General features: G+C 55.3%; 2 protein-coding genes across 2 annotated transcripts; one reads left to right on the top strand and one right to left on the bottom strand.

Annotated features, from left to right (window-relative positions):
* Positions 1 to 3,349: 3,349 nt before the first annotated feature.
* On the bottom strand, positions 3,350 to 15,956 carry TRIM72 (tripartite motif containing 72). Its single transcript, XM_032157232.2, has 6 exons — positions 15,567 to 15,956; positions 11,522 to 11,617; positions 11,193 to 11,423; positions 9,798 to 9,820; positions 7,456 to 7,574; positions 3,350 to 6,238 (listed from the first exon to the last, which is right to left on the bottom strand). The coding sequence occupies exons 1-6, from the start codon at positions 15,954 to 15,956 to the stop codon at positions 5,664 to 5,666; spliced, it is 1,434 nt and encodes a 477-aa protein (XP_032013123.1). The 3' UTR covers positions 3,350 to 5,663.
* On the top strand, positions 13,670 to 13,938 carry PYDC1 (pyrin domain containing 1). Its single transcript, XM_032157233.2, is given in 2 exon segments — positions 13,670 to 13,712; positions 13,715 to 13,938. Coding segments are annotated over 2 exon segments (267 nt in total).
* Positions 15,957 to 16,514: the final 558 nt, after the last annotated feature.

Raw genomic sequence — 16,514 nt, 5'->3', positions numbered from 1 at the left:
ATCTGCGCAGGGGGAAGCATATTACAGAAGCGAGAAACAAAGACAGTTATTCAATTGAGACATGCATTACATCATTTTCTACTTTTCAAGGAAAAACATTTTTTATGACTTGAGTTTATCCGCCTAGTGACCTTGCAGCTGCACAGCTAGAGAAACAGGGTCTTCACAATGCCTGGGAAAGGGAGAGAGATAAGGCTCACTAGCCACAGAAAAACAGGCAGTTAATTTTTAAAGAACTTCAGCTCTTTCTCTTCCTCAGGGTGAATTGGGTTTTCTTACTTACAACTGAGTTTTTGCTTACACATTCTTTAATTTCTTTTAATTCCTGTTTCAACTCTCTCACCCAGGCTGGAATGCAGTGACCTGATCTCAGCTCATCGCAACCTCCACCTGCCGGGTTCAAGTGATTCTCCTACCTCAGCCTCCTGAGTAGCTGGGATTGCAGGCATGCGCCACCATGCCTGGCTAATTTTTGTATTTTTAGTAAAGATGGGGTTTCACCATGTTGGCCAGACTGGTCTCGAACTCCTGACCTCAGGTGATTCACCCACCTCAACCTCCAAAAGTGCTGGGAATACAGGCGTGAGCCACTGCACCCGGCCATGATAAATGTTCTTGCTTGCAGTTTTATCATGGCCTTGGCAGGTTCAACTTTGCTATTATGCTATCTAAAGATGTCAGGAAACACAGGAAATGTCTTGGCAGCCAGTTACTGGGGGTTTCCAGCGTTCCCATGGAGAGGAGGGACTCACGGAGGGGACACTGGTGCTTTAGAACACATGTGCTGGAGGAACTCCCTTCTCTGTTCACATTTCACCTTCCTACATCCCCAGGGAGACCCTGCCTGGGTCAGGCAGCCCCACCCGACAAGGACCACCTGAATTACGCAGCTTTTCCCACAAAGCCCACCTCACCCAGTCAGCCATGGGCCATTTCCTTCAATGCACACAGCTCAAGCTGGGGCAACTATACGCAGAAAGAACCTGTGGCAGCTTCAAAAGAAAGTTTCCTGATATAATTCCAACAAAAGGGAGCATACATTACTCAGCTCTGCAGGGAGACTAAAGCCAGCCTGGGTCCCAGAAGGCACAGGAGTGTTTGGACGGTGGCTTTGGCTGCAGGAGACGCCACAAGAGCCTTCCCTCCCTCCCTCCCACACGGAACAGCAGACTTGCAACACAGTCTGATGGCCCTCCCCATCTTCCCTTACATGGGCATCTTCCCTCCTAAAATCTCTGCCCATTTAATCCTATCTTGGCATCTGCTTCTCAGAGTACCCATTTCCTCAGAAGGAGGCTTTGGGTCTCAGATACCACCATCCCTCCAGACACCCATGGCCTATGTGTAGACAATTCAATGCCGTGGGCTACACATGGTGGAGGAGCTGCTGGGAGATCCAGAGAGGAGAGTAACTGATTCTTCCTGGAAGCCTAGAAGGTCAAGAGAGGACAGGAAATGGTGGTGTTTTGGGAGAGCCATGAAGGATAAGTGGGAGGGAACTGACATTCCTAAAAAAGAAGTGTAGGGGCCAGGCCTAACAGCTCATGCCTGTAATCCCAGCACTTTGGGAGGCTGAGGTGGGCAGATCATTTGAGGTCAGGAGTTCGAGACCAGCCTAGCCAACATGGCAAAACCCCGCCTCTACTAAAGATAAAAATAAAAATGAAAAAATTAACCTGGCGTGGTGGTGGGTGCTGGTAATCCTAGCTACTGGGGAGGCTGAGGCAGGAGAATCACTTGAACCTGGGAGGCAGAGGTTGCAGTGAGCTGAGACAGCACCATTGCACTCCAGCCTGGGCAACAGAGCAAGACTCCATCTCAAAAAAAAAATATATATATATATATAGGTGCAGAGACCCCAGCAGTCCAGTTCAGCATGGCCAGAGTGTAGACATGCACAGGGCGGTGGTCCAAGGTGAGGCTGGACACAGCCCACAGCCCACAGCCCACAGCCCACAGTCTACAGGGTGAGGAGCAACACGGGAGACCACAGGTCCCTCCCTCACTGTGGCCAGTCCTTAGCCTGAGCAATGACAGAGAGTTCAGTGACAGTCAATGGACAGCAGCCTTTCCCCAATACTAGGATCCCAAAGAGCTTTTGTTATGTGGGTTTATCTTTCAGTATTTGCCCTGTTAGATATTAAAACAGAGAATTTTTCTTTTTAAGATGAAGCTGGGGCTGGGTGCGGTGGTTCAAGCCTGTAATCCTAGTACTTTGGGAGGCCGAGGTGGGCGGATCACCTGAGGTCAGGAGTTCGAGACCAGGCTGGCCAACATAGTGAAACCCCCATCCCCACTAGAAATACAAAAATCAGCTAGGCGTAGTGTCACCCGCCTATAGTCCCAGCTACTCGGGAGGCTGAGGCAGGAGGATCACTTGAACCTGGGAGGCGGAGGTTGCAGTGAGCCGAGATCATGCCACTGCACTCCAACCTGGGTGACACAGTGAGATTCCATCTCAAAAACTAATAATAAAATAAAAGATGAAGCTGGGCTGGGCTGAGTGGCTCACACCTATAATCCCAACACTTTGGGAAGCCGAGATGGGAGGATCGCTTGAGGCCAGGAGCTCAAGACCAGCATGGGCAACATAGTGAGACCTCATCTCTACCAAAATACAAAAAATAAAAAATAGTCAGGCATGGTGGTGGGTGCCTGCCATCCTAGCTACTCAGGAGGCTGGAGTGGGAGGATCATGTGAGCCCAGGAGGTCAAGGCTGCAGTGAGCCACAATCACACCATTGCACTCCAGCCTGTGCAACAGAGCAAGACCTTGTCTCAAAAAAAAATTGTTTTTTAATTAAAAACAGATGAGGCTGGAAGGCCAGCCTATAATCCCAGCACTTTGGGAGGCCAAGATGGGTGGATCACCTGAGGTCAGGAGTTCGAGACCAGCCTGGTAGGCACCTGTAATCCCAGCTACTCGGGAGGCTGAGGCAGGAGAATCCTTTGAACCTAGGAGGCAGAGGTTACGGCGATCACACCACTGCACTCCAGCCTGGGCGACAGAGCGAGACTGTCTCAAACAAAACAAACAAACAAACAAACAAAAAACATGGCAGAACAGCTCAAATGCTAAGCCGAAGACTGGGGGCTTTATCCTGTAGGCAAGAGGGAGTTGTTGAAAGTTTTGAGCAACTGAGTCCCATGACCACATTTGCATTTTTAGAAACATTACCGAGTCAAGATTGAAGGCTAGAGGGCAATTAGGAGGCCTTGCAGTAGGTCATATGTCTTTTCATGCAGATTTAATGAGGAAGGAGTCAGAATATAACAGTTTTATTAGTGGTGTTGGATTTTACAACCAAATAATCCCTTTACTAAAATGTTTTATTTTCTAACATGAAGGAGCTTCTACCGTTAATCCTCTCTTCTGTCTCCTGAAGCCAGGGCTCCACAGGCCTTCCTCTGGGAGACACACCTAGGTATGCTGCCTTCTCCTGCCAGATCCTCAGGCCTTTCTTACCCAACTCACAACTTCCCTTTCACCCTTAGTCCCATACCCACCACCTCCTGAGAAAACCTCTGCAATGGGCTGCCGGGGCCCCAGGCCCTTCCACCCATCCCGCCAGCACACCCTCCCCGTGAAAATGAGTGACCCTAGGCCAGCGTCTTCTCTCAGGAGAGAAGCCTGTCTGGATCCCCAAAGGCCTCTCCCTCCAGGGAAGAGGGACTCTCACTCTGGTCTCAGTGGTTACTCCACAGCCCAAGAAATGCCCTGTGCGCTAAAACCAAATCAGGTGTGAACCAGCAAGTAAGTGGGGAGCGGCCGGTTCTGGGCTACCTAGTAGGGGGCCTTCTCTTCCCCATGAGCAGCAGGGACCAGTGTGACCTTGGCATCAGGCTCTTTCTCTTGGCTGGCTTCCTCAACGTTCAAGACGCTCGATAAACATATCCCAGAAGCAAAGCAAGTGAAGTCGAGGGTTGTTTATTCGCCTAGAATCAGCTCTGGCAGTTTTCCAATGTCTTCTTTTTGTTGTTTTTCTGGTTTTTGTTGCAACAGGGTCTCGCTATGTTGCCCAGGCTGGTCTCAAACTCCTGGCCTCAAATGATCCTCTTGCCTCAAACTCCCAAAGTGTTGGGATTACAGTCATGAGTACCCAGCCCTTAAATGTCTTTGCTTTGGTTTATGTTTGTTTGTTTCCTTCCACTCCTGGTGCAAACCTTACATGTTTTTGACTGGGGAAACATATTTTGGACCGATGCCTCTCCTCCATCTACACTGACAGTGAAGAGCCCAATGGGGTGTGCACTAGGTCAGGGCTTCCCGCAGCATCAGCCCCTGTGGCCAGCAGCGTCACCTGGGAACCTGCTAGAAATGCACATTTTTGGCAGGGCATGGTGGCTCACACCTGTAATCCCAGTACTTGGAAGGCCAAGGCAGGAGGATCACTTGAGGCCAAGAGTTCAAGATCAGCCTGGGCAACATAACGAGACACCATTTCTACAAAAACTAAATTAAAAAAAAAAAAAAATGAGCATTTTTCGGCCAGGCACAGTGGCTCATGTCTGTAATCCCAGCACTTTGGGAGGCCAAGGCGGGTGAATCACTTGAGGTCAGGAGTTCGAGACCAGCTTGGCCAACATAGTGAAACCTCTACTAAAAATAAAAAGTAAAAATAAATAGCCAGGTGTGGTGGCGGGGGTCTGTAGTCCCAGCTACTTGGGAGGCTGAGGCATGAGAATTGCTTGAACCCTGGAGGCAGAGGTTGCAGTGAGCCGAGATGGCGCCACTGCACTCTAGCCTTGGGTGACAGAGCAAGACTCCGTCTCAAAAAAAAGAAAAAAAAGAAATGAGCATTTTTGACCTGTCCAACCTACTAAATCAGAAACTTAGCACACTATGCTTTAACAAGTCATGGTTAAGGGCTTTAAAAAGGTTATTTTAATGCATGCTTAAGGTGGAGAACTAAGGGGAAGGCCTTTGGGTAAGGTGAATCTGGAGCGGGGGACCCAAGGCCTAAGGAGGAGGGGAGTGTGAGGCAGGAGGAGCCCCTTACTCTACAGGTTCTCAAGCTCCTCCCATCAATCCCCCAACCTGGCCCTGTCCCTCCCTCGCTCAACCTTAGTTTCTTCCTGGAATTCTCAGGCATCCTGGTTCCCAAATTCTGATTTCCCCACTGACCTGACTCCAGATGTCCCTACCCCACTGAGTCTTGTCCCCAGCATCACCCCAACCCCTCACCAGCAGTGCCCAGGCCATGCCAACCCACACACTTTTTTTTTTTGAGACAGAGTCTCACTCTAGTCACCCAGGCTAGAGTGCAGTGCCGCAATGTCCGCTCACTGAAACCTCCACCTCCTGGGTTCAAGCAATTCTCCTGCCTCAGCCTCCCAAGTAGCTGGGATTACAGGCGAAGGCCACCGCGCCCAGCTAATTTTTGTATTTTTAGTAGAGAGGAGTTTCACCATGTTGGCCAGGCTGGTCTTAAACTCCTGACCTCAGGTGAGCCACTCGCCTCCGTCTCCCAAAGTGCTGGGATTACAGGCATGAGCCACCAAGCCAGTCCTACCCCATGCTTGTCAGTATTCTGGGAGATTCCCCAGTTCCCAGCCCCCTGGGCCCTGGCAACCCGCTCCCCACCCTTCTCCCGTCAGACCCAACCAAGGAGACCTAAGCTCCAACCCAGGCCCCTGCACCCCTCCCCGACCCGTCCGGCAGCTCAGGCCTCGGCGCCTTCGGGACCCACGAGCAGCAGCGGCTGGGCATTCTTGCCCTTGTCGTGCCAGCACACGTCGAAGAAGGGGTACACGGACCCGGGCAGGCGCTCGTGGAAGGCAAAAAGCGGCACGAGCGCGTCGGCATCGCTGGCATCGTAGAAGGAGAGGACGCCGTCGCCGAAGCTCAGGTAAAGGCCGATGCGCGTGGGCCGCCTCTCGGGGCTGCGCAGAGCGCGCGGCTCCTTGGCCTCCACGTGCGCCTCCAGGATCTTGCCCTCGCGTAGCCCCAGCAGCCACAGGCCCTGCGAGGGCACCGCGTGCAGGCGCCCGCGGCGGGGGGCCTCGGCCGCGATCACACCCAGCGCCCAGCGCGGCTTGTCGCCAACCTCCACCTCCCAGTAGTGCTCGCCCTCGGAGAGCTGCTGGTGCGTCACCACCGCCACCGCCTTGTCGAACTGGCGCGGGTCCTCCCCGGCCGGCGGCGCCTTCTGCTCCGAGCACTCCACGCGGCGGCCTGAGGAAGACACCACCAGGCTCGGGTGCGCAGAGCTCGGGTCAAAGGTCAGCTCCTCCAGCGCTGCCAGAGAGAACACGGTCAGAAAACCCTAGGTTTCTGCCTCGCTGGGGTCTTCTCCCAACCAATTACAGGCCAGCTTTGTCTCCCCTAATCCTCTTGGCATCTCCGCTCACTGGGCTTGGGCCACAAGACCACACCTGGCTCAACTTCAGTTTGCCCAGCTGTAAGATGAGGCCATGATTGCTTCCCTCTAGGATTGCAGGCAGGCCTGCATTTTCTTTTTGTTTTTGTTGTTATTGTTGTTGTTTTCTGTTTTTGTTTTTGTTTTTTTGAGGCAGGGTCTCACTGTCGCCCAGGCTGGAGTGCAGGTGCAACCTTGGCTCACTGCAACTTCCAACTCCCAGGCTCAAGCAATCCTCCCATCTCCCAAGTAGCGGGGACTACAGGCACGTGCCACCACACCTGGCTAATTTTTTTAAGTTTTTGTAGAGACAGGGGTTCTATGTTTCCCAGGCTGGTCTCCAACTCCTGGGCTCAAGTGATCCTCCCACCTCAGCCTCCCAAAGTTCTGGGATTACAAGTGTGAGCCACCGAGCCTGGCCAACAGGACTAAATTGATACAAGGCATGGGACTCACCATCTGAGGCCCAGACAAGGCCCAAGGCCCAAGGTCAAGGAGCCCGATCTTCACATCAGCCTAGACCCAGTCTCTGAGCCTTAGTTTTACCATGAATAAAATGAGACTGTCTGCATTCCCACCTCCGCTGAGGCAGGAAGGGCTGCCCCAGCAATGTGTATGTCCCGGAGCTCTGTAACCTGCATCATCCAGCTCTTGCGGGAGGAACTGAGCCCTTGGGCCTCCCCAGCCACAGGCCGCCAGAGTCACTCTCTGACCCAGGCCAGTCCCCAGGGTTCCAGGAGCTCTGCAGAGCCTCAGTCCCCAATTGGCAGGATTTATCATCTCCACTGTCCAGAGAGGGGCAGAGACTGACCAAGGATCACACAGCAAGTCAGTTGCTCAGACCCAGGCCCCAGCGTCCCGTGTCGCCAACAGCAGCAGCATCTTCGTGTCAGTCACCCACTGCAAACCCCATGCTCTCAAAGGCCCTCCTCCCAACACAGGTTAGAGGACTGCAGCGGCAGTCCAGAGGCAAAGGGGCAATGGGTACCTCCTTCAGTGGCCTCCCCAGTTGGGACTGGGAGGCCTCTCAGGGGTGGCTAGGGCCTCCCATCAACTGCCCGGTCGCACGCAAACCTGAGCCAGTCCCTCCCGGTACCTGGCATCAGAGCCCGGAACATCTTCCTCCACACCTGGAATTTGAAGTCATCTGAGATAATTGGCAGCTGGATGTCCAGACGGGCGGGTGGGGGAGACTCTGCCAGGATCTTCTGCAGCCTGGGGGTGGAGAGGGGAAGGGGAGGCATGTGTGAGTGGGGAGGACAAGGGCTGAGGGGATTCCAGGATCTCCCCACATCGCACCCCTGCTTAAAACTCTTCCTTTGGGGCCGGGCACGGTGGCTCATGCTTGTAATCCCAGCACTTTGGGAGGCCGAGGCGGGCAGATCACGAGGTCAGGAGATCGAGACCACAGTGAAACCCCGTCTCTACTAAAAATACAAAAAATTAGCCGGGCGTGGTGGCGGGCGCCTGTAGTCCCAGCTACTCAGAGAGGCTGAGGCAGGAGAATGGCGTGAACCCGGGAGGCGGAGCTTGCAGTGAGCCGAGATCGCGCCACTGCACTCCAGCCTGGGAGACAGAGCAAGACCCTATCTCAAAAAAAAAAAAAAAAAAAAACTCTTCCTTTGGAGTTTTGGTTTGGGAAGATGAGAAAATTCTGGAGATAAACACTGGTGATGGTTGTACAATGTGAATGTACTTAGCACCACTGAATTTTAAATGCACACTTAAAAACACTTAAAATGAGCGAGGTAGAGTGTAGTCCCAGCTGCTCAGGGAGGCTGACTCAGGACGCTCATTGGAGCTCAGAAATTTGAGTTCAGTCTGGGCAACATAGCAAGATCCTGTCTTAAAAACAAAAAAGAAGCTTAAAATTGTCAATTTTATGTTGCATATATTTTACCACTGTTTATTTGGTTTAGGTCTTTTTTTTTTTTTTTTTTTTTCTGAGATTGAGTCTGGCTCTATCACCCAGGCTGGGGTGTAGTGGCATGATCTTGGCTCACTGCAGCCTCTGCCTCCCCAGTTCAAGCAATTCTCCTGCCTCAGCCACCCAAGTAGCTGGGATTATAGGCACCTGCCACCATGCCTGGCTAATTTTTGTGTTTTTAGTAGAGATGATGTTTTGCCATGTTGGCCAGACTGGTCTCGAACTCCTGACCTCAGGTGATCCGCCCGCCTCAGCCTCCCAAAGTGCTTGGATGACAGGCGTGAGCCACCGCACCCAGCCCAACTACATTTTCTTTTAATCCTTCTGTTGGGATAAGGTCCAAGCCTCTCAGCTTTGCCAGTGTGCACACACCTACTACCCCAGCTTGGTCTTCCCTCCCACTCGCCAGCCCTCTCGCTGGCTGACCCCTCTCCCAGCAATGCCCTTCTCCCAGCAACACCCTTCTCCCAGCAATGCCGTTCTCCCAGCAACACCCTTCTTCCAGCAACGCCCTTCTCCCCGCAATGCCCTTCTCCCTGCAATGCCCTTCTTCTCCCAGCAATACCCTTCTCCCCGCAATGCCCTTCTCCCAGCAATGCCCTTCTCCCAGCAATGCCCTTCTCCCTACAGTGTGCTTCTTCTCCCAGCAATGCCTTTCTCCCCACAGTGCCCTTCTCCCCACAATGCCCTTCTTCTCCCAGCAATGCCCTTCTCCTAGCAATGCCCTTCTTCTCCCAGCAATGCCCTTCTCCCAGCAATGCCCTTCTCCCAGCAATGCCTTTCTCCCCACAACGCCCTTCTCCCCAGCAACGCCCTTCTCCCTGCAGTGCCCTTCTCCCCGCAATGCCCTTCTCCCCGCAATGCCCTTCTCCCCGCAATGCCCTTCTCCCTGCAATGCCCTTCTCCCCATAATGCCCTTCTCCCAGCAATTCCCTTCTCCCCACAATGCCCTTCTTCTCCCAGCAATGCCCTTCTTCTAGCAATTCCCTTCTCCCAGCAGTGCCCTTCTCCCCGCAATGCCCTTCTCCCCATAATGCCCTTCTCCCAGCAATGCCCTTCTTCTCCCAGCAATGTCCTTCTTCTCCCGGCAATGTCCTTCTCCCAGCAATGCCCTTCTTCTCTCAGCAATGCCCTTCTCCCCGCAATGCCTTTCTCCTCACAATGCCCTTCTTCTCCCAACGCTTTGCCTAGCCAACTCCTGTTCATCCCTCCAGGGCCCAACTCAAACATTCACTCCATCCCTGGCCACCTCTTTCCCTCAACGGCCACACTGAGCACACAGTGACGCCTGTGTCCCCACCCACATGTGTCTCACGGCACCAATCTAGGAGGTCCCTGAGTGAAAGGATCCTTCCAGATCATTTCTGTCTACAAACTTGTGTTCAGGCAGGGGTGGGGGAGCAGACTGAATTGTGGGTGTGCAGGCACAATAGTGAGTGGAGATGAGCCGGCTCTTGTCCCTAGAAGACTGGGACAAGTCAGGCAAAGGGACAGGGCCAGGTTGCTCTCACCTGCTGGTTACCAGGCAGTATTTCTGGAGAGAGAGAAAAAGAGAATGGTGGTGAAGCCGATGGTGGGGACACTGGAGACTTTTGAGGATGGGGTAGACAACTAGGAATGCTGAGTGCAATGTCAGAAAGAATCAGAAAAGCTAACAGAGGCCGGATGAGGTGGCTCCTGCCTGTAATCTCAACACTTTGGGAGGCCAAGGCGGGTGGATTGCTTGAGGCCAGGAGTTCGAGACCAGCCTGGCCAACATGGTCAAACCCATCTCTACTAAAATTACAAAAAAATTAGCTGGGCATGGTGGCAGGCACCTGTAATCCCAGCTACTCGGGAAGCTGAGCCAGGAAAATCACTTGAACCCAGGAGAAGGAGGTTGCAGTGAGCCGAGGTCATGCCACTGCACTCCAGCCTGGGCAACAGAGCAAAGCCCTGTCTCAAAAAAAAAAAAAAAAAAAAAAAAAGGCAAAAGAGACCTAGAACTCAAGGCCACCCCTACCACTTCACTTTTATGCGGATTACAAAAAGGTATCTTCGCCTCCAAGAAACTCTGATTCCACCTGTTAGAAAACTGTCCTAATAGGCCGGGTCCGGTGGCTCAAGCCTATAATCCCAGCACTTTGGGAGGCCAAGGCAGGCAGATTGCTTGAGCCCAGGCTTTGAGACCGGTCTGGGCAACATAATGAGACCCCCATCTCTACTAAAAATACAAAATTAGCCAGGCATGGTGGTAAGCGCCTATAGTCCCAGCTATGGAAGGCTGAGATTGGAGGATTGCTTGAGCCTACAAAGTCAAGGGTGCAGTGAGCTATGATCATGCCACTGCACTCCAGCCTGGGTGACAGAGTGAGACCCTGCCTTTAAAAAAAAGACCGGGTGCGGTGGCTCACGCCTGTAATCCCAGCACTTTGGGAGGCCAAGGCGGGTGGATCACGAGGTCAGGAGATCAAGACCATCCTGGCTAACACGGTGAAACCCTGTCTCTACTGAAAAATAGAAAAAATTAGCCAGGCGTGGTGGCGGGCGCCTGTAGTCCCAGCTACTCAGGAGGCTGAGGCAGGAGAATGGCGTGAACCCAGGAGGCGGAGCTTGCAGTGAGCCAAGATCCTGCCACTGCACTCCAGCCTGGGCAACAGAGCGAGACTCTGTCTCAAAAAAAAAAAAGAGTGCCCTAATAAATATATAAACCTACAATGTCTATGATATGAATAGTGCTCACTTAATGCAATGGCCTTATGCAGTGCTCAACCTAAACAACCATACAGCAGTCCTGAGGCCTGCCCCTCCCGGCTGTGTGCTGCTGGCTTATCCCTGCCCCTCTCTGGGCCTATCTGACAATGGGATGAGGTCTCTGGGCCCTGAGCAGAGGGCTGAGGCAGGGAGGGGAGGTCACCAGTGCTCACCATGAGGAACTCAGTCTGCGGCTTGTCCGCCACCTCCTCCAGCACCTTCTCCATCTGCCGCAGCTGCTCCAGGTAAGAGTTCAGGCTCCCCAGCTCCCGGCGCAAGGCGACCCCTGCCTCACCCCGCACACGCTCTGCCTCGCGGTCCAAGGAGCCCTCCAGTGCAGCCAGGAACACCCGCATCTTGCCCAGCTGCTCCCCCACGGCCCCCCGGAACTGACGCACTGTCTCCTGCAGGGATGGGGCAGTGATCGAAGGGATAAAGACTCTTGGCTGGAGACCCCTAGCCTGGCCCTCAGCCCCCAGACATGGCCCTGTGAAGTCCTCACCTCCACCTCCACCAGCTGATGCTCCAGCACAGCCACACTCTTCTCCTTGCGCATGCATGCCTCCTGCAGCTGCAGTTTCTGCTGTGGCAGCTGTGTCTGGGGGGCGAAGCATGGAGAAGTGATGGGGATGCCACCCACCCGGAACCCACACCTCCCATCCTAAACCTACCCTCTGTGGCTCAACCTCAATGCCAGCTCCTCCTCCAGCCATTTTCCAACCCCCAAACCCACTTACATGCCTCCCAGCCCCAGCCAGTGCTACTCCTGAGGTCTGAATGCTTCCCCTGCCCCTTGTCTATTTTGGTGCGTTTATTTATTTATTTATTACGGTGTTTTGTTTTGAGACAGGGTCTCACACTGTTGCCCTGGCTGGAGTAGTGGCATGATCACAGTTAACTACAGCCTCAACTTCCCAGGCTTAATTGGCCCTCTCACTTCAGTCTCCCAAGTAGCTGGAACTATAGGCACACACCACCATGCCCAGCAAATTTTCTGATTTCTTTTTTTTTTTTGAGATGGAGTCTCACTCTGTCCCCCAGGCTGCAGTATAGTGGCACAATCTCGGCTCACTGCAACCTCCGCCTCCTGGGTTCAAGCGATTCTCCTGCCTCAGCCTCCCAAGTAGCTGGGACTAATTTCGGTGCACCACCACACCTGGCTAATTTTGGTATTTTTAGTAGAGACAGGGTTTCACCATGTTAGCCAGGCTGGTCTCAAACTTCTGACCTCAGGTGATCCACCCACTTCGGCCTCCCAAAGTGCTGGGATTACAGACATGAGCCACCATGCCTGGCCATGATTTTTTAAAATATTTTTGTAGAAACAATCTCACTATATTGCCCAGGCTGGTCTCCAACTCCTGGCCTCAACAATCCTCCCACCTCAGCCTCCCAGCGTGCTGGGATTACAGGCATGAACCACCACACCCCAAGCCCCTTGTCTGTTTTGTTGACCCCTCCCTGGCCTTGCCTTCCCTGATCCCCTCTGCTCGGCAGTCAGCCCCATAGCGCAGGTCTTTGCGAGGATGACAAACAATGTGGTTTGGTCTCTCCCACCAGACAAGCAGGCACAGAGCTTGGCACACAACAGACCTCGGGGGTACATGAAGGATACATGAAAGAAGAAAGGCAACATACCCCTACTCCTGGGCTTCCTCTCTTACTTAAAAGCAGAACATCAGCCTCAGTCAGCCTGTCAGCCTGACCCCCAAGTCAGCCTGCCTGTACACGCATGGGCTTGGAGTGGGGGACAGGAAATTTAATTAAAATGTCCCCTGCTGGCCGGGCGCGGTGGCTCACGCCTGTAGTCCCAACACTTTGGGAGGCCGAGGCGGGTGGATCACGAGGTCAGGAGTTCAAGGCCAGCCAGACCAAGATGGTGAAACCCCATTTCTACTAAAAATACAAAAATTAGACGGGCGCAGTGGCAATCCCAGCTACTCGGGAGGCTGAGGCAGGAGAATCGCTTGAATCAGGGATGCGGAGTTTGCAGTGAGCCAAGAATGTGCCACTGCACTCTAGCCTGGGCGACAGAGCAAGACTGCGTTTCAAAAAAAAAAAAAAAATGTCCCCTGCATAGACCAACCAAACACTCTGTGGTCTAGATCTTACCCAAGACCTCAAATGCAAATATGCAAATATAGGAGAGCTCCCCATACTCCTGCCAAAGCCACTTTTTTTTTTTTTTTTTTTTTGAGACAGGATTGCCGAGGCTGGAGTGCAGTGGCAGAATCACAACTCGAACTCCAAGGCTCAAGCAATCCTTTTGCTTCAGCCTCCCGAGTAGCTGGCACTACAAGCATGAGCAACCATGCCAGGCTACAAAGCCACTTCTTTGCTGGGAGGTGCCTGGCCATGGAATCAGTTCCATTCCTGCCTCAATGACTTGCAACCTGTTTCCTCCTCTGCAGATTGGGAACAGCAATCCCCACCTCAACAATTTGGCGCCCCCACTCTCCCAGGGGAAACTGGGGGACCCTCTAGGCGGTGTTTGCAGAGTCCCCTCCCAGCAGGAGCCACAGAGTTGAATACGAGCTGCCAGATCAGTCTCCTCCCCGGGACATCCCCGGGGGCGGCAGTTCCACCTGCTGCGAAAGGTAGGACCTGATGGCTCCAGGCCCTCGGAGGCTCAGAGGCGCAGGGCTGAACCATGGGAACGAAGCGCGAGGCCATTCTGAAGGTGCTGGAGAACCTGACCCCGAGGAGCTCAAGAAGTTCAAGATGAAGCTGGGGACGGTGCCGCTGCGCGAGGGCTTTGAGCGCATCCCGCGGGGAGCGCTCAGGCAGCTAGATACCGTGGACCTCACCGACGAGCTGGTCGCCTCCAACTACGAGGACTACGCAGCCGAGCTCGTCGTGGCCGTGCTGCGCGACATGCGCATGCTGGAGGAGGCCACATGGCTGCGGCGGGCCGCGTGAGGGCCACTCTGAGCTGGTACGTGATCTCGGGACCCAACCCCGCTTCGCGCCAAGGGCCCAGGCGTCAGGTCCCGCCCAGAGCCTTCTTGTTCCCCTCCTCCTTCAGGGTCCCTCCTGGGGTCCTCCCTGAGACCTCCGGCCAGCCCCTCCCAGCGGCGAAGCGCTGGGCTGCCGCGAACCCCGGTGGGCTGCATCTCGCCCCACTGCCCCCTTCCAGGCTCCTGGGCTGCCTGGGCCCTGTTCCGTTTCATGGGTTCTGTGCTCTCTTCGCAGATAAAGACGGCCAAGGTTGGACGAGGTTGGGGTCTTTTTTTTTTTTTTTTTTTTTTTTAGCAGCAGCAAGATTTATTGCAAAAAGCGAAAGAACAAAGCTTCCACAGCATGGAAGGGGATCCGAGCGAGTTGCCCTGAGGTTGGGGTCTTAAGCACAGGTGTGCTGGGATGGGAGGGCTCCCGGGAGGAAGCTCCTGCCCTGTGCTAGGAGACCACCAGCTAGGACTGGGCTGAACTGGGCCAGGCAGGACTGAGAGACTGGGTCCCTGGGAAGTCTGGGGGCCTCGAATACCAACAAAAGGACGGTGGTCTACGTCCTCTAGGAGGCGGGCCAAGGGAAGGAGTAGTGCAACGCCTGTGAAGCCAGCCCCGCGCGCGCACCAGTCGCGTAACACAACAGCAGTGTCTCCACCTCCGGGACCAAGGACGCCTCCGTGCCTCCAGACCCCGCCTCCTCCAGCCCCTGCACCTGTCATTTATTCCTCCACTGCCCAATGAATATTCATGGCAGACTTTCCTGGGGCTGCGCGCACACGTGCCGGCCGGTAGCTATACGTGTGTGCTTTTGCCACACGTATGACACGCACTAGCCAGTGTGCGTTCGTCTCTATTTGCCTCTGTCTGGGTGTCTCTGCTGGGTACCTGGGGACGCAGGCAACTGCGTGTGGGCTCCCAAGGCGTTCGGGACTTCCAGCTCTACCCAGAAAAACATCCTGGACGGGGCTCTTGGTGCCACCCTGGGCCCGCGCACATAAGTGCAGATCCCGGCTGCCTAGCCCTTCCAGTCTCCCTTCTGGTGAGGCCCTGCCTGGTGACCGTCAGGCCAGCCCAAGTTCCGCAGCTTCAGGGATGCGTGGGCCTCCGCTGAGCACAACGGGACAGCCCTGCCTCGGCCTCCTGGCTCGGTCCGGAACGCGGCGCCTCCAGTCCAAAGTGGGCCAGCGCCGAGCAGGGAGCCAGCCCGACCGGCCCACCGGGTGCAGGAATGTGCGCGTGGGCCGCAGGGGCTGGTCAGTCCCTGCTCCGCCTGGCTCCGCCCCGCCCATCAGACCCTCCCTGGGGCTCCGCCCGCCCATCTCCAGGTCCCTCTAGGGACTAAGGCCGGGAAACCTAGGTTTGCTCAGCGCCCTTCTCGCCAGGCTCCATCGCTGCGCGGCTTTCCTCTGCCAGCCCCGCCTTCAGCTCCTCAGACCCTCTTTCCTGGCTGCTTCGCCCCGCCCCTGCCCCCCGCAACTCCAGGAGCTCGTGAGCCTCTCTAGAGACTCAGAATCCAAATCAGTGCAGCGACCTCCCCATCGGCCAGGCCCTGCGCCGCCGAACAACCCCTCCGACCACGATGCGCGCGGATCCCGCACCTTGAGGCGTGCGTGGGCCTCGGCGGCGGGCAGGAGGCGATGACCACGGTGCGAGCCGAGTGAGGCGCACACTCCGCACACCAGCGCGCGGTCCTGCTCGCAGTAGATGCTCAGCGGGTCCAGGTGCTCCTCGCAGTGGCCCTGCGGCACCTGGGCCAGCCCCTCCACCAGGCGCGCCAGCTGCAGGTTGGTGCTGAGTGCCTGCGGCCGCGTGGGGGCCTGGCAGCAGGGGCAGAGAACGGTGCCATCCGCCGCCGGCTCCCCGGCCACGCGGCCCAGGCAGGCGCGGCAGAAACTGTGGCCGCACTCGGCTGTCACGGGCGCGTCGAACAGCTGCAGGCACAGCGGGCAGGACAGCTCCTGGTGCAAGAGGCCGGGCGCAGCCGACATGGCGGGCCTGGGTGGAGGAGGAGTAGGTTAGGGGGACCCCACGGCGCCGCGCTCCCGGCCCAGCCCTAGCCCAGGCCGGGCCCGCCGCCCCGCAGGGAGAAGCCCCAGCCTGTAAAGACCTCACATCCTACACTGGATGGGACTCTGACGGCCAAGGGGGAAGAGGAACTCGGTCTCAGGCCCAAAAGCAGCCTCCACTGCAATTCTCAGCTCCAGCCCCAAAAATATGCCCTATCAGTCAACCCCAGTTCCTGAACACAAGCCCAGATTCTAGCCCACTGTCCTTGCCCTCGCCTTAGCCCCAGGCCTCAGCCTCTGACCTTAGTCCCGGCCCCAAATTCTCCAGAGCCCCCAATCTGAGACTCCCCTCCCCCGCTTTACCAAGATACCCAGACCTCCCCTCCCGCTCTATCCAGCCCACGGGACTCACAGGTCTGGTTGGAGATCTTAGGCTGAAAGATACTCCAAGGAGGACCGGCCAGGGTCGAGCCTAGCTGGACTGGGGTCAGGGCTGTGTCCAAGGATCTGAGACAAGCAGCAGGCTCCAAACAAGGACAG

Source organism: Hylobates moloch, unplaced genomic scaffold (assembly GCF_009828535.3).
Source record: "Hylobates moloch isolate HMO894 unplaced genomic scaffold, HMol_V3 SCAFFOLD_6, whole genome shotgun sequence".
In the NCBI taxonomy this organism is placed as follows: domain Eukaryota; kingdom Metazoa; phylum Chordata; class Mammalia; order Primates; family Hylobatidae; genus Hylobates; species Hylobates moloch.
Note: the sequence above shows the minus strand (reverse complement) of the source record. Positions and strands in the feature narration are given on the sequence as shown.